Source organism: Trichosurus vulpecula, chromosome 4, assembly GCF_011100635.1.
Source record: "Trichosurus vulpecula isolate mTriVul1 chromosome 4, mTriVul1.pri, whole genome shotgun sequence".
NCBI classification, from domain to species: Eukaryota; Metazoa; Chordata; class Mammalia; order Diprotodontia; family Phalangeridae; genus Trichosurus; species Trichosurus vulpecula.
The window spans coordinates 220,955,658-220,978,368 of record NC_050576.1 but is presented as its reverse complement, the minus strand read 5'-3'; the positions used below and the strand labels follow the sequence as shown (position 1 = coordinate 220,978,368).

Genomic DNA, 22,711 nt, shown 5'->3' with positions numbered 1-22,711 from the left:
GACTCATCCACTCTCCATAATGAAAGTCACTGCCTTGTCTTTACATCTGTTCAACACATCTGATATGATTTTGATTTTAGGTAATGTAATATTGTATTTGTTAATTAATTGCTTTCTAATTGTATTTATTCAGGATCACAGAGTTAGAGATGCAAAAAACCTTAGAGATTATCTAGTTGTAATGGTAATTTAAATTTGAAGATCTTTCCCACCCATTAATAGGCCCATATGACCTGTTTACATCACAGGAACCCTAAGTCACACATGGTGGGAAGAGCTTGCTGAAAGAGAGGAACAGGAAAGGGGGGAGCAGGAAATGCTCAGAGCGGTTAGAGCTGAGGGAGAGCACAGATGTGTGATAGCTGTCCTGTGAGTGCTTATTGGTGGCAAGGCCTCAGAAGGGGGTGGGAAGATTATGGGATGGCTTGGCTCCATGCTGTGGTGATGTGTTTTAGGTTATTGGCTGTTATTATAAAGTAGACTTACTGATTCTGGGATTTGCTTGCTGTTTGGATAGGTCAGACTTACTGGTTTTGGGATCTGGTTCTCTGGTGTCTGAATAAATGGCTTACTTCTACCTTCTATATGGAGAATCTCTTATATTTTGCGATACAGAACTATATAGGCATAATTACAATTATATTACAAATGAAAAAACTGAGGATCAGGAACTTAAGTGACTTGCTGAAGATTCCACAGTGAACAGCAGAGCCAAGACCACATCTAGGTCTCCTACTACCATGTTCTTTCTCCTTATACCATGATACTATGTAGATCCTATCTTATAGCTAGGTGCTAACAGTGAGGTAAAGCTTAATGTTGAGCTTTATCCCCATAGTGTCCTTATCATTCTTTCACATCCTGGCTATGGAGAACAACTTAGCTGGGGGGAGCTTGAATTTACTACCCTGGTATTTCTTGCCTGGCCCAATATATTTAGCAATTATTTTTTTTCAGGTCAGGCTGAGGAACTGATGAATCTTTGGGCAAAGTGAGTGTTTTCTGTGTGGTCATCAAAGAACATAGGAAGAGTATAGATTGCAGAAAGGCCTGGTGAGGCTTGGAGAATTGGTGCAATAGTATTCCTGTGGTATTGAGTGTCCTGGATTTTCTTCCCTTATATCTTCCTTGTGGTTAATTCCTGTTTCTTTTTGCCTGTGCAGGTCCAAGGTTGTATGTGTGAACTGTTTCAGAACCCAGATAGCAGATACAAGAATAGAAAGAATTGAATGATGGTGAAGCTATGTTCTACATTCAGCCTAGAGCTGCTTGATTATAGAAATGGCAGAAATGTCTTCTAATTTTATTATTATTTTTTAGGCTTTAATCTTTTCCCTTTTCCTTCTAGCAATATCTTCTACCTTGAAAGGCCTTTCATTAGTCTCAGATAAGGAAACAGTCAAGAACACACAGCCCCACTCTCAGATAATGAATTCATTAATTCATTCATTTATTCAACAAAAATCTATTAAGCTCCTGTGAAATGTGTTGTACTAAGTGCTCAAGTAGATACAAAAATTAAATGAAAGTCTATTGCCTCCCTTCATGAAGTTTACTATCTAATGGGGGATGTGCCATACACATAGTTCAGTAAAACAAAGTAGTTCATTATAAATGCATAAAGGAAGTGACAGATGCTATCTAAGACATGAGGGGGAAAGATGATTATTGTTTGTGGGGATTAGGAAAAGGTTCATGGAAGAGATGGTATCAGTTGGGCTTTAAATGACAAGTGGGAACAGGAGAGGGCATTCAAGGCATAGGGAACAGGGTGAACAAAAGCACAGACAATTATGAAACATGTATGACAGGTCAAAAGTGTAGTCATTCCAGCTAGTGCATAAAGTATGTAGGGGAGAATAGTATGATATTCAGCTGGTAAGCTAAGATCGCACCAGATTGTGAAGGGCCTTGAATGGGAGACTAAAGAACCTTAAAAAGTCAATAGAATTGCCTCAGTTTACCTTTTTTGTTAAATTTCACTCACAACACCTGTAGGCAACTACAGACATGGGTCTGGAGCTGAGGTGAAAGGTCAGGGTTGAAGATCTAAATCTTAGAGGTAAATAATGGAAGCCTTGAGAGGGGATGACTGAGGAGAGAAGTATAGGGAGAAGGAAAAGAACAGAATCCTAGGGAAGAGAAAAAGACGTTCCAGCAAAGGAATCAGAATTGGAGAAACAGGAAAAATGGCTTGGAAGCCAAAGGATGAAGATTGAAATAAGGAGGACTTTGTGACCTTTGAGAGCAGTCTCAGTAACAGTAGGGGCAGGAGCTAGGATCTAAGGCACTGAGAAGTGAGTGGGTGATGAGTAAGTGAAAGAAATAGGTGTAGATTTTTTTGTCCAAGAAATTTGCTAGTGAAAGGGAGGAATGAGATGGGACAATAGCTCAAGGGGACATATAGCTGAAGAAAGGCTTTTGGGAGACCTTAGTTACTTGCAGGCAGAAGTGAGGAAGCCTTTAGAGAAGGGGAGATCGTAAACTCATAAAAGAGAGGGGATGTCTGATGACTCTGAACTACTTTACTACAAAAGCCAATGTAGGTTAATATCATTATTATCTGTGCATGTGTACCTGAACAAAGCTTTTAAGTTCTCTGGCAATTCTGCCCTCCCAGCATAACCTGGGTTCATGGTGATAAACATTCCCACCGTGGGGATGAGACGTATCATCTCTCCAAGGAAATTAAAAATTTTCTTCTTGGCACGAATTGCATCTTGGACACATTTTACCTAAACAGCACAATTACATAAGAAGAGAAAGTTATAGCTAGCATTTTAAATGGAAAAGAGATATCTTAATATTTGTTAGATTGAAAGAACTCTGAATTTGCAAAATGGTTCATCCATCCACAGACACTCCCACCCCTTTGAAAATAGCCATTCCACAGGGTGGCTAGGTCCTGCAGTTGATAGAGCTCCGGGCTTGGAGTTAGGAGGACCTGAGGTCAAATCCAGCCTCAGACACTTACTAGTTGTGTGACCCTGGGCAAGTCAACCTTGATTGCAGAAAGAAAGAGAGAGAAAAGGAGAAAGAAAGGAAGGAAGGAAGAAAAAATTAGCCATTTCACAATCCCCTAATTTACACTTTGATATAGTAGATAGAGGGCTAGCAGTGGAGTTAGGAAGACTGCTATTCTGCTTCTAGCACACATTAGCTGTGCAACCTCCCAGGGTCCCAGGCAACTCTTTATGACTCTATATTCGAAACACATTGCTGAAACTGGTGGAATTTTACCTGATCAGAGGTGATGATTCTACACCTCATCAGTTTTAGAAAGAAACTCCTGGTATAGAAACTCCAAGAGTTTCCTTCCCTATACTGATGAGGTGCTAAGGACCCAAGAAAGCATGCACACATGTATTATATATTATACATACATAATCTATATTTTTATTTCGCAAAAATCCTTTCTGACAACACCACTGGGAAATATGAATTTCTTATTATTTAGGATACCCATATCAAATATTCCTTAGCTGAAATGATGCCAGTTTTCAGGTCTAGAGCTGGAATTTCAGGTGAAAGCCTATGCTTTCATTTTTGTGATTAAGTTGGCAGTAGTAGCTGGTATAGCAAATAAAGTATTAGAAGGAAAAATTATATGGTGATGTTAAGCTGCAAACTCTCTCTGCACCACTTGGAGTCTAAAATTCATGCTTAGACCCATTCTTCGACCATTGTCTCTACTGTTACGAACACACTTGTTACAAGTCCTAATTTTTGTACTTGGGACTGGATTCCTCTGAAATTATCTGTAGAGTGGAATATAATTGGCATCACGGCAGGGACTGAGGGATTTTGAGATTTCCGTTCCCTATATATATTGTCAGCCTCATAGTTGATTCTACTGTTAGATAATGTGTGTTCTCCATCTCAACACAAAGAAGGAAAAAAAATGAAGATAAGAGTTCATTATATATCAGATCTAGAGCTAGAGAGAAGCTAAGAGGACACCTAGTCCAACTCCCTCATTTTACCCAGGAGGAAACTTAACCCCATAGAGGGGAAATGACCAAAACCCAGGTCTTCTGACTCCAAATCCATGTACTATCTGACTCTCCTGTTACTTATTGGACACCATATGGAGCATGGCATGTACCCAAGAGGTCTGGCCACTCACCACAACCCAGAAGCAATATCCTAGTTTAAAAATTTTCACCTCCAGACCTTAGACTTCTGGTTTTTTTTTCACTTTGCAAGGTCTTTATTTGGCCAGAGAAAACACATGGTAATGTGTCAGCATTCACCCACTACTCTGTTTGGCTGCCAACCTCTTGTCTCTCTCTTCAGCAATGGTGAGGTGGATGTCCTTGCCTCGGGGCAGAGAAATCCAAGGCTTGTTACCTTTGCCAATGACAAAAATGTTGGCAAGCCTGGTGGCAAAGCTGTTGCTGTTGGCGTCCTTCATGTGGACCACATCAAAGGAGCCTGGATATCTCTCCCTGTTGGTGATCCCGCCAAGTCACCCCAAGTTAGCTCTCCCAGTCACCATACACAGATTCCCAGTATCAAACTTGATGAAATCTGTGATCTTGGCAGTCTCCAGATCAATCTGAATAGCGTCATTCACTTTGATGAGTGGATCTGGATAGCAGATGGTACGGGCATCATGGGTTACCAGATGGGGAATGGCCTTGGTGCCCACAAAGGTCTTCCTCATCTTACACAGCTTATACTTTGCCTCCTCAGCTGTGATTTGATGAACAGCAAAGTGGCCCTTGGTGTCGTAAACCAGAAGGAAATGCTCACCAGTCTTCTCGATGCTGATAACATCCATGAAACCAACAGAGTAGGTTGTGTCTATGCAGACCTTGCCATCAATCTTAATAAACCACTGCATGCAGATCTTCTTAACCTCATCCCCTGTCAGAGCATACTTGAGACGGTTTTGGAGGAAGATGATGAGTGGGAGGCACTCTCTCAGCTTGTGAGGGCCTATGGATGGTCTGGGAGCAAACACACTGGTCAGCTTGTCCAGCATCCAATGCTTGGGGGTGACGACATGCTTCAGGTATTTCTTGGGTCCACGAGCCAAGCAGCAACGAGCCGGGAAAAGGGCTAGACTTCTGGTTTTAATCCTCACCTGGGCTCTGTCCTTCCCTTACTACTCCCCTGGGCCAGAAGCAGCTTACTCTACCTTCCCTACCTCCTACCTGCCTGTGCCCTCCAATGGAGAAACCCATGATCAACAAAACTTGAATCTCTCCTTAATTCTCTTGGGACTTTTTTTAAAAGATTTTTTATTTTTAGTTTACCACACTCGGTTCTACATAATTTTGAGATCCAGATTTTCTTCCCCACTCGCTCCCTCCCCAGGACAGCATGGAATCTGATATATCTTCTACATATAACTTTGGATTGAACTAATTTACACCATAGTCAAGTTGTAAAGAAGAATTATGTCCAATGGAATGAATCATGAGAAAGAAGAAACAAAACAAAAAAAAACGCAAAAAAAACTAAAGAGAAAAAAAAAAACAAAGGGGAACAAAAGGCAAGCATAAAGTGTGCCTCAATCTGCATTCAGACTCCACAGTTCTTTTTCTGGATGTAGATAGCATTCTTCATCGTGAGTCCTTCGGAGTTATCTTTGCACCTTGCATTGCTGAGAAGAGCAAAGTCCATCAGGGTTAGTCGTCACAGAATCCATATATCTGTGGTTGTGTACAATGTTCTCCTGATTCTGCTTTGCTCACTCAGCATTATATCATGTAGGTTTTTCCAGGTTATTATGAAGTCCGTATCATCCCCACTTCTTACAGCACAATAGTATTCCATTACCTTCATATACCACAACTTGTTCAACCATTCCCCAATTGATAGGCATCCCCTTGATTTCCAGTTCTTTGCTACTACAAAAAGAGCCACTTATAAATATTTTTGTACATATGGGTCCTTTTCCAACTTGTGTGATCTCTTTGGGATATAACCCTAGAAGTGGTATTGCTGGGTCAAAGAGCGTTTTTATAGCCCTTTGGGCATAGTTCCAAATTGCTCTCCAGAATGGCTGGATCAGTTCACAATTCTACCAACAATGTAACAGTGCTCCAATTTTCCCACATCCTCTTCAGAATATATGATTTTCCTGTTTTGTCATGTTAGCCAATCTGACAAGAGAGATGCGGTACCTACGAGTTGTTTTGTTTTGCATTTCTCTAATCAGTACTGATTTAGAGCATTTTTTCATATGCCTATAGATATCTTTAATTTCTTCCTCTGAAAACTGCCTGTTCATATCCTTTGACCATTTCTCAATTGGGGAATGACTTGTATTCCTATAAATTTGGCTCAGTTCCCTGTATATTTTAGAAATAAGGCCTTTATCAGAGTCACTGGTTGTAAAGATTTTCTCCCAATTTTCCACTTCCCTCCTAATCGTTGTTGTGTTGGCTTTTTTTAAACAAAAACTTTTCAATTTAACATAATCAAAATTATCTGGTTTTCATTTTGTGATGCTCTCTATCTCTTGTTGTGTCATGAATTCTTTTCTTTTCCATAAATCTGATAGGTAAACTTTTCCTTGCTCTTCCAAATTGCCTATAGTATCAGCCTTTATTCCTAAATCATGAACCCATTTTGACTTTATTTTGGTATATATGGTGTAAGGTATTGGTTTATACCCAGTTTCTGCCCTACTATTTTCCAATTTTCCCAGCAGTTTTCGTGAAATAGTGAATTCTTAGCCCAGAAGCTGGATTCTTTGGGTTTATCAAAGAGCAGATTGCTATAGTCATTGACTTCTGCATCTTATGTACCTATCCTATTCCACTGATCCACAGCTCTGTTTCTTAACCAGTATCAAGTAGTTTTGATGACTGCTGCTTTATAGTACAGTTTAATATCTGGTATGGCTAGGTCACCTTCCCTAGCATTTCTTTTCATTAATACCCTAGATATTCTAGACTTCTTGTTCTTCCAGATGAATTCTGTTATTGTTTCATCCAGCTCTGTAAAATAGTTTTTGGTAGTTTGATTGGTATGGCACTGAATAGATAGGTTAATTTAGGTAAAATTGTCATTTTTATTATATTAGCTCAGCCTAACCATGAGCAACTGATATTTTGCCATTTATTTAGATCTGACTTTATTCGCGTGAAAAGTGCTTTTCAGTATTACTAATTTGGTATTTAATTGGGGATTTTCAATTTGTTCTTTTTCTAGCTTTTTCAGTTGCATGCCCAATTCATTGATCTCCTTTTTCTCTATTTTATTCATGTAAGCATTTAGGGATAGAAAACTTCCCCTAAGAACTGCTTTTGCTGCATCCCATAAATTTTGGTATGTTGTCTCATTATTGTCATTCTCTTGAATGAAGTTAGTAATTGTTTCTATGATTTGTTCTTTAGCTCATTCATTCTTTAGAATTAGATTATTTAGTTTCCAATTAATTCTTAGTTTATTTTTCCATGGTTCTTTATTACAAATAATTTTTATTGCATCATGATCTGGAAAGGATGCTTTGACTACTTCTGCCTTTCTGCACTGGATTGTGGGGTTTTTATGCCATGTACTAACATGGTCAATTTTTGAGTATGTGCCATGTACCACTGAGAAAAAAGTATATTCCTTTTTATCCCCATTCAGTTTTCTCCAGAGGTCTATCATATCTGCCTTTTCTCAAATTCTATTCACCTCCTTTACTTCTTTCTTATTTATTTAGAGGTTAGATTTATCAAGTTCAGAGAGGGGGAGGTTGAGGTCTCCCATTATGATAGTTTTGCTGTCTACTTCTTCCTGTAACTCCCTTAACCTCTCCTCTAAGAATCTGCATGCTATACTACTTGGTGAATATATGTTAAACAATGATATTGCTTCATTGTCTATGGTGCCTTTAGCAGGATGTAGCATCCTTCCTTATCTCTTTTAACTAAATCTATCTTTACTTTGGCTTTGTCTGAGATTAGGATTGCTACACCTGCTTTTTTTTTACTTTAGCTAAAGCACAATATATTTTACTCCAGCCTTTTACCTTTACCCTGTGTGTATCCCCCTGTTTCAAATGTGTTTCTTGTTAACAACATATTGTAGGATTATGGTTTTTAATCCATTCTGCCATCTGCTTCTGTTTTATGGGAGAGTTCATCCCCTTCACATTCACAGTTATGATTACTATCTGTGTCTTTTTCTCCATCCTATTTCCCCCCTGTTTATGCTTTTATTTCTCCCTTTCCTCTTCCACTCCTCAACAAAGTTTTGCTTTTGACCGCCACCTTCCTCAGTTTACCCTCCCTCTTGATTCCCCTCCCTTATCTTACCTTTTTCCCCTTGCTACTTCTTCCCTCCCTTCTAACCACCCCTCTCCCTTTTTCCCCCTTTCCCCTCCTACTGCCTGTAGGACAAGTCCCTTCTTGAACCAGATCTGATAAAAGTAAAGCTCAAACACCACTCTTCTCCCCCCCGCTTCTTTCCTTCTACTATAGTGTTTTTGTGCCTCTTCATTTGATGTAATTTACCCTTTTCTACCACCTCCTTACCTTTTCTCTCAGAACCCTCCCTTTACATCTCTTAATTATGTTTTTATCCTTATATCAGTTATTTTATACAGACATCCACAGTCCATGTGTGTCCCTTTCAATTGTCATAATAACTGTACTGTTCTCAAGATTGACACATATACATATATGTATAACATACATAAGATGACATAATCCTATATAAAGATGTAAATAATTTGCCCTTATTGATTAATAAGGTTTGTGGGGATTTTTGCCCCTGTTTACTTTTTTATGTCTCTCTTGAGTTTTGTACTTGAAGATCAAGTTTTCCATTGAGTTCTGGCCTTTTCATCAGGAAGGTCTGGAATTCCCTTATTTTGTTGAATGTCTCTCTCCTTGCCTGAAAAATTATGCTCAGTTTTGCTGGATAGTTGATCCTTGGTTGTAGTCCCAGCTCCTTTGCCCTTCAGAATATCATATTCCAATTTCTCCTGTCATTTAATGTAGAAGCTGAAAGATCCTGTGTGACCCTGACTATAGTTCCATGATATTTGAATTGTTTCTTTTTGGCTGCTTGCAGTATTTTCTCCTTGACTTTGTAATTCTGAAATTTGGCTATAATATTTCTTGGTGTTTTCAGTTTGGAATCTCTTTCAGGGGGTGATCTGTGAATTCTTTCAATGACTATTTTACCCTCTGGTTCTAGGACCCCTGGGCAGTTATCTTTGATAATTTCTTCAAAGATACTGTCAAGGCTCTTTTATTCATCGTGGATTTCCAGTAGACCAATAATTCTTAAATTGTCTCTCCTAGACCTGTTTTCCAGGTCAGTTGTTTTTCTAATCAGATATTTTACATTTTCTTCTATTTTTTTCATTCTTTACATTTTGTTTGACTACTTCTTGATGCCTTGTACAGTCATTAGCTTCCACTTGCTCAATTCTAATTTTTAATGAGTTGCTGTCTTTATTTTGCTTTTGAGTCTCCTTTTCCAATTGGTTGATTTTACCTCTCAGGGTGTCATTTTCTCTATTTAGATTCTGAATCTCCATAGCCATTTCACCAATCTTATTTTTCAAGGACTTGATTCTGTCAGTGTTTTTTTTTTCCATTTTTTCTTTTACCTCCCTAATTTGGTTTTTAAAATCCTCCTTTAGCTCTTCCAATAATGCTTTTTGGGCTTGAGACCAGTTCACATTACCTTTTGAGGTATCAGATGTGGTTATAGTGTCAATGCTATCCTCTTCCAAACTGGTATTTTCATCATGCCTGTCTCCATAAAAAGAATCAATGGTCCCCAGTTTTTTTTTTCATGTTCTTCTTCATGTTGGTTTGCTTTTTCCTGGCTTTACAGTGAATTTCTGCTTTTGGGGCCCAGGGCTTTCTGTCCCAGGTTTCTTGTTCTGGGGATTGTGAGTCTAGTTACTGGTTTTGTGTATTATAGCCTTCATTTTCCTGAGGTGTGGGGGAGGGGTCTGGCTGCATGAAGTCTCCTCTTCCCCTGGGGCTACTCTCCAGCATTGTTGCTCTTGAGCAATGGTCTCAGCTGTTTCTTGTATGTGCCATTGCCTGCCACTTCCCCTGGCTGAGCAAAGCTACGTCTGGGCTCCTGGTGTTGACCCCTGCTGGCTCTGCCCCTCTGGGACTCAGGAACTCCCACTGTTTGGCCAATGAAGTCCCACTTCTGTCTCCTCTATTCCAGCATTTTTTCCTGTGGAATTGTCTGGGTCGGGGGCAGGGTAGGGATTAGAGCCATTTACCTGGCCATTATGTCTCCTGGAAGTTCAAGAAAACACATTTCTAACCTTTGGGCTGCAAGCCTCAGGAGTGGATGTCTCACAGCTGGTGGCATTGTGCTGCTGCCTCTTGTCCCTTCTACAGACTCCCGTCTTGTGCTGGGAGACCTGGGGATCTCCACTGATTTCGGGAGCCCAGCTTTCTCCCAGACTGTCTCACTGGTTGGTTTCCACAGCTACTTCCACTTTGGTGCTGTCTGGTACAGCTCCACATGCTGAGCGCTCTCCCAGCCTACAGATGTGTCCCGTCAACCTTTCAAATCTCCTGACTTGGAAATTTGCCCCATTCAGACTGCTAGCAGCTTCTAACTCTCTCGGGCCTTTTTTTTAAAGTTAATTTATTTATTTTTAGTTTTCAACATTCGCTTCCATAAGTTTTAAATTTTCTCCCCCTTCTTCTTCTCCTCCCTCCCCAAGATGGCATGCAATCTGATATAGGCTCTACATATACATTCCTATTAAACATATTTTCACATTAGTCATGCTGTGTAGAAGAATTAGGATAAATGGGAGGAACCATGAGAAAGAAAAAAACAAAACAGAACAACAACAAAAGAGAAAATAGTCTGCTTTGGTCTGCATTCAGACTCCATAGTTCTTTCTCTGGATGTGGATGGCATTTTCTATCATGAGTCCTTTGGAATTGTTTTAGGATCTTGTATTGCTAAGAAGGGCTAAGTATATCAAAGTCAGTCATTGCACACTATGACTATTACTGTGTACAGTTCTGCTCACTTCACTCAGCATCAGTTCATATAAGTCTTTCCAGGTTTTTCTGAAGTCTGCCTGCTCATCATTTCTTATAGCACAATGGTATTCCATTACATTCATATACCACAATTTGTTCAGCCATTCCCCAATTGATAGGCATTCCCTCAACTTCCAGTCCTTGGCTACTACAAAGAGAGCTACTATAAATATTTTTGTACATGTGGGTTCTTTTCCCATTTTTATGATCTTTTTGGCATACAGCTCTTGGGCCTGTTTTTAACAGAGTATTTTAAATCTGGGGTGTGTTTGAGCCAGCCTCAAACAGCTAAATTTCAGTGTAAGCATTTTATGCCTTGTAAATTGGCAAATGCCACAGACCAGGGGTTGATTTATTGTTTTATGAATTGTCTAGGCTTAAGAAATTAATGGAGAAAATGTTATTGATGAGGATTGAGCCAGAAAATGTGTTATGCGGAGAGTTACTGGTTAAAAATTTACCAATATGCCCTTGCTGTTTGTTGTTCTGTGTTTTCAAGAGATGACAATTTACCTATAATATGGGTGAGAGCCAAGTGAGTGAAACTGACCATTCTCTTGTTAAAGCAAAATTAAACATCCAACTCTATCCAAATTATAGGTCTTCCATACTCATTTAATTTTCTGATAAATATAGCCCCATTTTGAGTAGGGTAGGAATGTGAATATCATAACTTCTTTTAGAATAAAGACTCTGTGTGTTAAAAAGTTTAACCTGGAAATATTACATATATGTATACATATATACATAGTATACTTACATATATATATATATACATATACATACATATACATGTTTGCTTTATGTGATAGTAGGAAACCAGAAAAACAACTGGCTGTTCATCAAAACAATCATGAATGCTGGTACATTATTCTAATTTATGCAAAAACAATTTGGATGATGGACATACCTGCACAGCAATTACAGATAAAACTTCTACTGAGATTCGATTAAATTCATCAAAGCATCCCCAAGCCCCTGTTTGGGCCAATCCTTTGTAAATATTTCCACAGGACTGAAGAAGACCATAATCAGAAAGCACAAAAAACGTTAGAAAATATCTGTAAAGCAGTTATAAGGAGATCTAACAGTAGGATCTCATTCCAAGCTAGTGAATTCTTTCCTTATTCTATGGCATCCATAGCCTGTATTGTCCCAGAATGAGAGTTTTATACAGTGACTTCTCAGACCTTCTGGAAGCAGACTCAGTAAGTCCAAAGGTGACCAAAGATCTAGCCCTGGTTCCTGGACTTAGTAAATTAGACTGGGGTCTTCCCCAAGAGAAGTTTTAGTCCAGATCACCTGTGACTACCCTCTATCTTGAAATAAAAGACCTCAAAACTGACCTTCTTCCGGAATAAAGTGAGGCATCCATTTTTAGACCACTGAGAGCTAATTCAACCTAAATATCACCTAGTAATACATTTCACCCAACTATCTCACTCCAAACAAATACTGGTTTAGAAGGTAATTAGCATAAAGTTTTTTCACTAGGGCAGACGATAATTTATGCTGAGTGAATATCATTTTACTCTCCCACAGAAAACACCCAGACTGACTCACAAATCTGCTATACCATAGCAGACCTTTATCATGTCCACTAGGACACAATGGACCTAAGACTCCCACAGTAATGGTTGTGGGCTTTGTGACAGTGTATGGCAGATGTCCATTAGGTCTGCTACTATCAGCAAGCTGAGAATATTCCCACTCTTCCTACTCATATTGTCCGTTCAGCTTTCAGGTTGTACAGCATGCAAACCTCATGTTAGGGGTAAAGGATATAATACAAGGCTCAGCTCGGGAAAGAAGCACCTCATATACACCCCTCTAACATGAATACAGTATTTTATCTCTCAGAGAAGCAGGCGCCTAGAAATCAAACACGCACCTTATAGTCCATTTGCTCAGAGCAGTTGAAGACATACACCATGATGCCCAGGGCTCTGCCCAGGTCTTTGGTGGTCTCAGTTTTGCCTGTCCCTGCCGGGCCTGCAGGTGCTCCTCCCATAATCAGATGGAGGGATTGGGTCAGAGTAATGTAGCATCTGTAATGGGACCCTTGGTTATTTGAAATTCTCTTGACACAAAGCCCATTTGACATTCATATTCTTTAGTTGTGATATGATGTCACCCCCCAAACCACAACAGGAAATCCAAGCAGATTTAAAAGAATCTGTTATCTAAGGAGGCCCACGAGAGAAAAATGGGCTTTCATTGTACCAGGAAAAAATTAGATTTGACATACAGAAGCACTGTGGACACTTTTTCTTTGAAGTTCCCAAACTCCCAGATTTGGAAGGGATCTCAGAGGCCATACCAACCTAAATCTGAACAGAAGTTCCCTCTACAACATAATACTGCTTTTTGTCCAAAGACCTCTAGTGACAAGGGAACTCATTACCTCCCAAGGTAGCCCATTTCCTTTTTGGATTACTCTAACTGAAGAGAATTTTTCCTTATACTAAGACCAACTCTACTAAAACTCTACCCGCCATTACTGGCTAGTTTTGCCTACGAGGGCCAAGAAGAATAAGTCTAGTCCACTATACGACAGCTCCTAAAAACTTGAAGGCGGCTCTTATGTACTTCCTATATCTTCTCTTCTCTTGGCTCAACATCCCCAGTTCATCCAATCCTCATAGGGCAAGACCTAAGAACTAAATAAAATACTCAAGACGTAAGTGTGCATTGAGCATACCTGTGCATACTTTGGTTTTTAAGGACGAATATTATTTCAAAGAAATGTGCAAAATATGTAGCTTTTGAACAGCACACTCCATGACCATTGCAGATTTTGTAGTGGCTGTTGATATGAGGGAAGTCAAGTGTATTAAGCATGCCTAGCCACTCTCGATGCATGCCTACAATTCCAATTAAGGCCTCACCAGGGTTCAGTGGAACTATCACCTCCCAAAGAACAGTATATGCCCTTCTTTATTGGAGATCCTGCCTGATGCCAGGCCCTTGAATAAAGTGATCTCACTGGTTATCTCTTCTAGCCCTACGATAAATCCAAGCAATTGCATCTTCCATACCTGTCAGTGAGTGGCGTGATCACCAGCCGGGGTGTATTGCCCAAATATTCATAGGAATATCTAATTTGAGCATCACAGATGTTGGCAAAGCAATGTTTGCTTTCTTCATCCCAACGATGCCGAAGCTGAGACTGCCAGGTGAAGGCCTGAGAATTTTCAACCTAAAAGGGGGAAAAATTATTTCAGGAGGAGTTGGGAACCCTAAGAAGCAGTCTTGCCATTTGGATAGTAGATCAGGGCTGTCCAGCTTGCCCCCGCAGTGCGATTTTATGTGGCCCACCTACAAGTATAGAAATTTACGTAAATGATGCCAAGCTACTGTTGAGCTCTCACTAACATGGCAAATCAAAATATATTGTCTATTGTTTCAATAAAAACTTTTAAAAGTACCATGACTTTTCATAGCACTTGCTAAACTTAAGGTAAAACTACAAATTAACTATTATATTAGTGTACTGTATTTTTTATTCTAGGTGGGGTCCTCGAATAATTATTTTATTTTAATGTGGCCCTAAGATAACCTAAGGTCAGACAGCCCTATGTAGATGATGACTGAATAGCTGACTTAGAAAAGAGCAAAGCTGGGCCCAGAGCTGCACCTAAAGCAGCTTAGGTCTCATTGTTCCCTATTTCAAGTGCTCCTCCCACCCCCTTCTTATCCATAACCCTCCCAATCACTCCAAGGTCTGGAATCAGTTTTGAATACTTTCAAATGGGCTAGAAGAAACACAGAAGTCCTACACTCTGATACCTTAGGGGTGAATGACCGTGAATCTTCAAATACTATGCTAGTAGAACTAGAGCTCTATTAGGTCCTACCAAGTTGAAGAGGCTTCTGGTACCTGCTCAGTAGTGGCCTGTGGGTTTCATGTAAGGACCAGCTTAGCTAAGTTAGGAGATGCTCATGATCAGAAGGTACAAAGAATTGTGTTAGATTCTGGAGATACAAAATAAAGCATTCTCTTCCTTCAAGAAGTTATATATTACTCTGTGAGGATAAAGTGGGCAAAAGAGAAACCAGATCAAAGTACTTTAGGGAAATCTGAGGGAGGAGAGAGAAATGACAGCTGGGAAGAATCAGGAAAGAATCAGGAGCTGGCACCTGAGCTGAGCCTTGGGGAGTTGTGAAAAATCTGAAAGGCTGGGTTGATTAGAAAGGGCATTCAAAGTACATGGTATAGCTTCCATGGATGCAGTAAAGTTAGGAGATGGTGTGCCAAACTTGGGGGGAGGAAGTTAAGTCCCTGGACTGAAACGTGCAATGGTGTATGCATTATCTGAGACAAAATAAAATAGTTGAGACTACTGACTCATTAATAAACCTTATGACTTTTTTACATCTTGAAAAATCATTTGGTATGAACTTCACAAGATTTTTGACACAAATACTTTTAATTCTTTGTCATAAATCACATTTTTATTAGATTGGATAATAAACATGCCATGTCCATTTTCCCAAAACTAACCCTGTTATAGATTTTCTTTTTCTATTCAATTTTATTTTATTTTCAGTTCCAAATCCTCTCCCTCCTCCTCTCCTTCCTCTGCCCATTGAGAAGGCAAGAAAAACAAGACCATTACATATATATGTGTGTGTATATATATATATGTGTGTGTATATATATATATATACATATATATATATAAATGCAAAACAAATTCCTGCATTGCCATGTCCAAAATAAGAAAAGAAAGAAGAAAATATGCTTGTCTGCAATCTGAGTTCATCAGCTCTCTATCTGGAGATGGATGGCATGTTTCATCATAAGTTGTTTGGAACTATAGCTGGTCATTGTGTTGATTAGAGTTACTGAATCGTTTCAAAGTTGATTATTTTTATATTACTGCTATTATATAAATTGTTCTGGTTCTACTCACTTCAGTTTGTATAAGTTCACATGAGTCTTCCCAGGTTTTTTTCTGAAACCACCCTCTTCATCATTTCTTACTGCACAGTAGTATTCCAATGCATTTGTATAACCCTTTTCTGGAATTTTTATTTTCAGTTCTAAATTCTCTACTTTCCTCTGCCCCCTCTCCCACCCTTTGGGGAGGCAAGAAATATGATACTCATTATACATACGGAGTCATATAAAACATTTCCACGTCAGCCACGTTGCAGAGGAGGGAGAAGAAAACAAGAAAAATAAAGAGAAAAAGATGTTTCAATTTGCACTCAAAGTCTATCAGTTCTCTATGTGGAGGTGAACAGCACTTTTCATCATGAGTCCTTTGGAACTGTCCTAGATCATCATATTGATCAGAGTTCCTAAGTTGATCATTGTTACAATATTGTTGTTACTGTATACATTGTTCTCCTGGTTCTGCTCGCTTCACTTTGCACCTATTCATTTTAGTCTTCCCAGGATTTTCTGAACCATTCACTTCATCATTTCTTACAACACAACAGTATTATATCTCATCCATATACCTTAACTTGTTCAGTCATTACCCAATTAATGGGCATCCTGTCAGTTTTCAATTCTTTACTATCACAAAAAAGCTGCTATAAATATTTTTTTCATATAGTCCATAGGTTTTCAATGAGGTTTATATTAGATGGGTTCCTACATCATTTTCTCTTAGAAAAATTTATTATTATTGTTATTAATCTTTTGTGATGTGGCATGGTGAGGCTGTCTTGCAGTATTCTCTCTCTCTACTTAAGAATTTCTATAATACTAGAGCAATTCTGCTTTCCTGTGTCACTATATTTGTCCAAGTTCATCATTCCTTCAACAGAGACAAGACTTCTAAGCCCATGAGGAATAAAAAAAATCTACCATCCCAATTTTCTTGGGGGTGGTTATTTTACATTCTGATGAATATCTTACAGGTTCACCTAGACTTCTTTGGATGAAACTATACCAACAGTTTTGATAGAGTCTTGAATTAAAAAGTGAATTTCATCAGACAAAATGACCCTTTTCCAGTCTTCAGTGCTCCACTCATTATATCGTCTTGCCCATGGCAAGAGTTTTCACAGCAACAGTTATCCACTGGCTATATTCTGGCAAGAAGTGAGCCTGCATCATAGAGGAATCATCAAAATTCCTCAAGCTTATTGGGTCATTCTGCTTCCAGGCCTATATTTATTTCCTAAGGATTAATTAAGGTGTTTTGCAAAAACGGAAATAAAAAAAATCAACAGAAGCTATGCAGTAAAATATTTTAAAATTGTTTTATTCAATGCCTACTACTAATTGCACCTAATGACATGAGATTGATTTAAAATCTTCCATTTTTAGGTCAGTCTCACTATGAATCTAACAGTCTTACAAAACATACACTTAGAAAGGATATTGTTGTGATCAATTCTCAATATTTATTAAATTCTCAGTCATGTAAAACACTGAGTTGAGCAGTGGACATACAAAGATAAAAAGGATGTAGCCCTGGTTCTCAAGTAGTTTCTAATCTATTAGGGAAATCTCATGACTCCCCTCATTTTTTAAAAGAAGAAACCAAGGGTCAGAGATACATAATCGCTTGATGATGGCACATCATATATCATTGTCATAACTATGAGTATTTTCTTTTTTTTAAGAGGGAGGAAGGCAGGGCAATTGGGGTTAAGTAACTTGCCCAAGGTCACACAGGTAGTAAGTGTGTCAAGTGTCTGAGGCCGGATTTGAACTCAGGTCCTCCTCACTTTAGGGCCAATGCTCTACTCACTGAGCCACCTAGCTGCCCCACTACGAGTATTTTCAATGGCGATAAAGACAGTTTGTAGAGAATGGACTCATTCAAAGCCTCAATCAAGTTAAGTGAGAGAGCTAGATGTAAACCCAAGAGTCCTGACTCCAAATTTAGTGTTCTTTCTACTACACCAAATTGCTTTATTGTATAAATTTGGAAACTGAGAGTTGGAGGGGAGCGTGTTGTTTGGGGTATATTAAAGGGAATTTTTGTTCAAGTAAGGGGTGGACTAGATGGCCTCAAGTGTTCCTTCCTACTCTAATATTCTCTGGTAACTCCCATACCATAATAAATCATCAGAGAAAGACTCTAATGGAAAAACAGCATAGGAATTTTCAAAGGGAGACAAGAGAAAAACACAAGAAGCCAAGGCTGGGGGAGAGAGGTAAGGAGGCGGGCTACAGGGACAGTTACTCAGGTGGAAGAGACAGCTCAGTCTTCACCCTGGAGAAAACTGAGGAAGGTGGTGGTCCAATGAGAAAGCATGAGAATTTGGAGGCCTGAGTGTGGCCTCCAAAGGCCACATCCCAGAGGTCCATCAGGCAAAGTGTAAAAATAGTGCTCACTATGGGAATTATAGGGTGGTGACCATGGGGATGGCTTCTTCCAAGGGATGAAGAATGAGCCCCATGCCCCAACCTATGGCAGCTCCCTGGAGCAAAGCCACTAGAGCCTCGAGCTATTGACTGATTCTAGAACATTAAGAAACTGCCATTTTGGACTCAGGATTGATTTTAGCTAATGTAATATACATCATGTGAAACCAACACAGGTAGTGAAGAAGGCTAGTTTGCTAATAGTTTTTTGACTAATATCTTTTTTTAGTTGAACTTCTTAGAAGTAATATTTCATGGAACTGCAGGGTTCTACAGATCATAGTTTGATAAATGCTGACTACTAGCATGGAGAAGAAAAACTGGGAAATTCTAAATCTCTCAGTGTGAGTGTCTGACCTTTAGTGATTATAGGGAATTGGGCTGGATATAGCTTTGTTATTCAATATGTAATAATAATAATACCAATAATTTGCATAACAGTTTTGAACCCTACAAAGCACTTTCACCTACATTATTTCATTTGATTCTCCAAATAACTCTATAAAGTGGGTAGAGCAGGTATTATTCCTATTTTATAGTTAAGAAACTGAGGCTCAGAGAGATTAATTAAGTGACCTTCCTAGCTAAAAAGTGGAGTTGGGATGGGAGTGCACATCTTCTGTGTCTAAAAGTCAAAAGTTTTTTCTATTATGCCACAGTGAAATTGCACTCCTCTTTGTAGATCAAGCAATATGGGGAATATTGATTGGTCTACCAATGCCGTATTATCCCTGGTGAAATCTGTAACTAGGAATTTTTGTTCCCCCAGGTAAGTACTGCAGACTCTGTCAGGGACAAACGGTATAGAATATGCCCTTTTTAGGTGTGAGGAAGGGAAACTGGAATTTACATTGATCAATGTGGAGACACTGCTGGGGAGGCCATCACACAGTGGAGTGAGGAAAAAAGTGGGGAGGGGAGGAGCTCACCTCAGACTGCTTCCATCTCAATTATTTATTTATTTAATTTATTACTAATTTATATATTTAATTAAAATTAATTTAATTATTCTTGTTAGCTAGGTGCTAAGCTCTGGGTTATTGTTTTTGTTGTTCCCTACCCACAACCCCCACAACGCAGTCGCATACAGATTCTGTTGTCTCTCCTCTCCCTAAATCCAGCCTCCTGGAGACCAATGAGATACTTGCCTGCTCTGTTGGGACATTACTGAACCTGCAAACATCTGTGGAATAACCCCAAAATTCTGGGGACCTGTCCAGTCACTCTAGGGAGGGAAGATGAAGGGGAGCACGCACCTTGACCAGAATCATCTTTGCAACAACATCTCTGGCATGTACATCGATGGTACAAATGGTCATAATCTTCATTCTATCTCCTGGACTTAAATTCCCAATGAGCAGTGTAATCAGTGCATTCAGCTGATTGATCTATGGAAGCAAAAACATTTTCCCATAGGACATCAAATGATACCATCCAATAAAACATGCACTTGATGAACTAATACTTAGGGAACTTCCACTCTTTGCCTGTCGTTGTGCTAAGACTGTGTGTGTTACAACAAAGTTTAAGGCCTAGAAGCCCTTGTTCTCAAGGTATGTCATATATACACACACACAGAGATAACAACTTAAGTCAGAATATGGTGAATTGGATAATCAGAGCCGTAACCAGGGATTTTTTTTCACTTGGGGTTGAGACAATTAAGGAGGTGGTGAGGGAAGATAGCAGCAGCATTGTCTTGAATCCAACTCTGAGTGCTATTGCCTTAGGTGTGAAGGAGATGAGCTGTCTCACCCAATGTGGGGAGGAGGCTGGCCTTAGATACCCTGACGATGGGTCTCAATTGTCACATAGTACCAGGCAATACAGGATTGTGAGATGAAGAGCAGGGATGATGGATGCTAAGGAAAGGAAGTACCTGCTCCCCCGCCACCCCATGTTGGCACCCTGGGGCAAATCTCCGTTTTCCCTGTACTAGTTACAAATATGCAAGTGATAAGCACTAAAGAAGATCAGAAGACTGATCATAGGATTTAGAGCTTAGAGATCAATAATCCAATCCCTTTATTTTACTGAGGCTCAAAGAGAGTTAAGTCATTTGCCCAAGACAATGCAAGAGACTGGGATAAAAGATAGTACCATCAATTTCATACAAATGGCTCACCAAGAATTACAAAGGAAAATATTGTGTACCTGCTTTTTGTTGTAATCTTTAATTGCATTTTCATAACCTTCTTCCAATCTTGCAAAGGCCAGTCCAACTTCTGTTGTCCACCAGATTTGAGTGCATGTCAAAGCAATCTAAAAGTTAAAAGTCCCCCAAACAACCCCACATGCCCAGATGACCAAAGAGTCAGGAATAATTATTTTAAACAATCTACATTTTAAAAGCACTATATGTCATTATATTTTTTCTTTTGGTATGAAAACAATACATTATGCCTATAAAGATGCTAACTACCATATAAGCTCATATTTATACGGCACTTTAAGGTTTACAAAGTGCTTTCCTCAGGGAGAGGTAGGTAGTGCTAATATTACTATCCTCATTTTATAGAGAGGAAGCTGAAGCTTTGAGAGTTTATGTGACGTATATCACTGGGACACATAGCTAACATGTTTCAGAACTGGAATCTTGGTCTCTCAGAACCCCAAGTATAGTGTTCTTTCCTTTACATCATATCATATGTCTCACTGAATCGCAATATTGAAAGGGACCTCAGAAAATACTGACCTGGAGTCAGGAAGATCCGAGCTCAAATTTGACCTCAGTCACTTACTAACTGTGTGACCCTGGGCAAGACAGTTAACCGCTGTCTGCCTCAGTTTCCTCATCTGTAAAATGGCAATTAATAATGGCATCTACCTCTCTTGGTTTTGTGAAGATCAAATCCGATAACACGTGTAAAGCACTTTGCAAAACTTAAAGCTTTACATAAATTCTAGCTGTGGTTAGTACAACTCTTAGCCTTCTGTAATATCCCTGACAATCGATCATCCAGCCTGTGCTTGAAGAGTTCCAGGGAAGGGGGAAACCTACTCCCTCCTAAGGCAGCCCATTCCATTTTTGGGTAGCTCTGTTAGCAAGTTTTTCCTGACACCAAGACAAAAATCTGCCTCTTTGCAACTGCCACACGTTGCGTCCAGTTCTGTCACCCAAAACATCACAAAATAGCATGGAACCTTACAATTCAAACCAATGAAAATGGGATTGAAATTTATAAAATCAGTCACTGTATCCTGTACCTGGGCAGGATAATCAAAAATCCATTGTTCCCGTGGCTTTTCCTCGTAGGTCACCACAGCCTCTGGGATTTCATGGCGGAGTGTCGCACACATTCGGTCAAGCACTCTATTTAGCCAGACTTCAACCTGGTGATAGAAATCAAACCCACTAAATTAGGGGTATGAGCAAAATTCTGTAGTCTTCTTTATTCCGCCTGTTAACAAGAATTACTATTTAAGGTGGGAGTGAAGCTCAGAGGGAGCAATGAATAAGGGGTGGAGACTCTTTGTCATCAAATGTGAAAGACTGAGAAATCCCAAGGACTTCATCCTTGGAAACTCATAGATATGGGATTAGGTTTTTCTGGAAGACAACTGTGTATTGAACCAGTGGTTGATGAAGCAAATTGTGCTTTCAAAGATTCAAGGAATAAAGAAAGAAGAAAGAACCTAGCAACCCTGGAAACTCTAACAACTTAATGACCTGATGTTGTGGATAAGCTACATCAGGGCTGTCCAACCTTAGGTTTTTATTGAAAGAATAGACAATATATTTTGATATGCCATTTTAGTGAGAGCTTTGCAGTAGCTCGGCTTCCTTTACTGAAGCATTTATGTAAATTTCTATGCTTGTAGGCAGGCTGCATAAATCTCAATGTGGGCCCCAGGCCGCATTTTGGACAACCCTGAGCTACATTATTCCAACCATGGTTGCTGTAACCAGTACACATATCTTGGGTGTAGGGAACTAGAGGATTTTTAGAGTAACTAGAACAAACTACTTTTAAAAATTAATATTTAGAGACAAAACATTTGATAAGAACAAAAATATATAGCTCACAAACATTACAACGATTTTTACAAAGACTTCTTTAACCAATTTAAAGTGTAGCACCTCCTCTGAATTACTTCCCCAAATGGTAAACCCTCTTGACAAAGGAGTGGCAGAATGACAACTGCTCTCAGAGTTCAAGTATGGTATCATTCTTCTAAAACTACAGCTACCTAGCCCCCATTGTGGGTTTAGTTACCATGTCTCATGACTACTCCAGTAGGTCTCTCCTCCAATTGGTTTTCCCCAGAATCTCCATATAGGGGAAGGCTCCAGATCGGCCATCTCATTCTCCAGACTTAGTCACCATGCTTCCTCATGGGTAACTCCTTTCCACCTACCCCCTGCTTTTCAGATCCCCTTTTAAGTGTTGTC

At 39.4% G+C, this 22,711-nt stretch overlaps 1 protein-coding gene and 1 pseudogene across 1 annotated transcript in view; both read right to left on the bottom strand.

Annotated features, from left to right (window-relative positions):
• DNAH17 (dynein axonemal heavy chain 17) overlaps positions 1–22,711 on the bottom strand; it is a 258,405-nt gene that overhangs the window by 139,862 nt on the left and 95,832 nt on the right. Inside the window, exons 31-37 of the mRNA XM_036755900.1 lie at positions 21,526–21,651; positions 20,473–20,580; positions 19,575–19,706; positions 14,024–14,184; positions 12,877–13,033; positions 11,896–12,000; positions 2,578–2,735 (exon numbers count right to left, since the gene is read on the bottom strand). Coding sequence (XP_036611795.1) covers positions 2,578–2,735; positions 11,896–12,000; positions 12,877–13,033; positions 14,024–14,184; positions 19,575–19,706; positions 20,473–20,580; positions 21,526–21,651 — 947 coding nt within the window. The remainder of the gene's footprint in view (positions 1–2,577; positions 2,736–11,895; positions 12,001–12,876; positions 13,034–14,023; positions 14,185–19,574; positions 19,707–20,472; positions 20,581–21,525; positions 21,652–22,711) is intronic.
• On the bottom strand, positions 4,250–5,002 carry LOC118847435 (annotated as a pseudogene).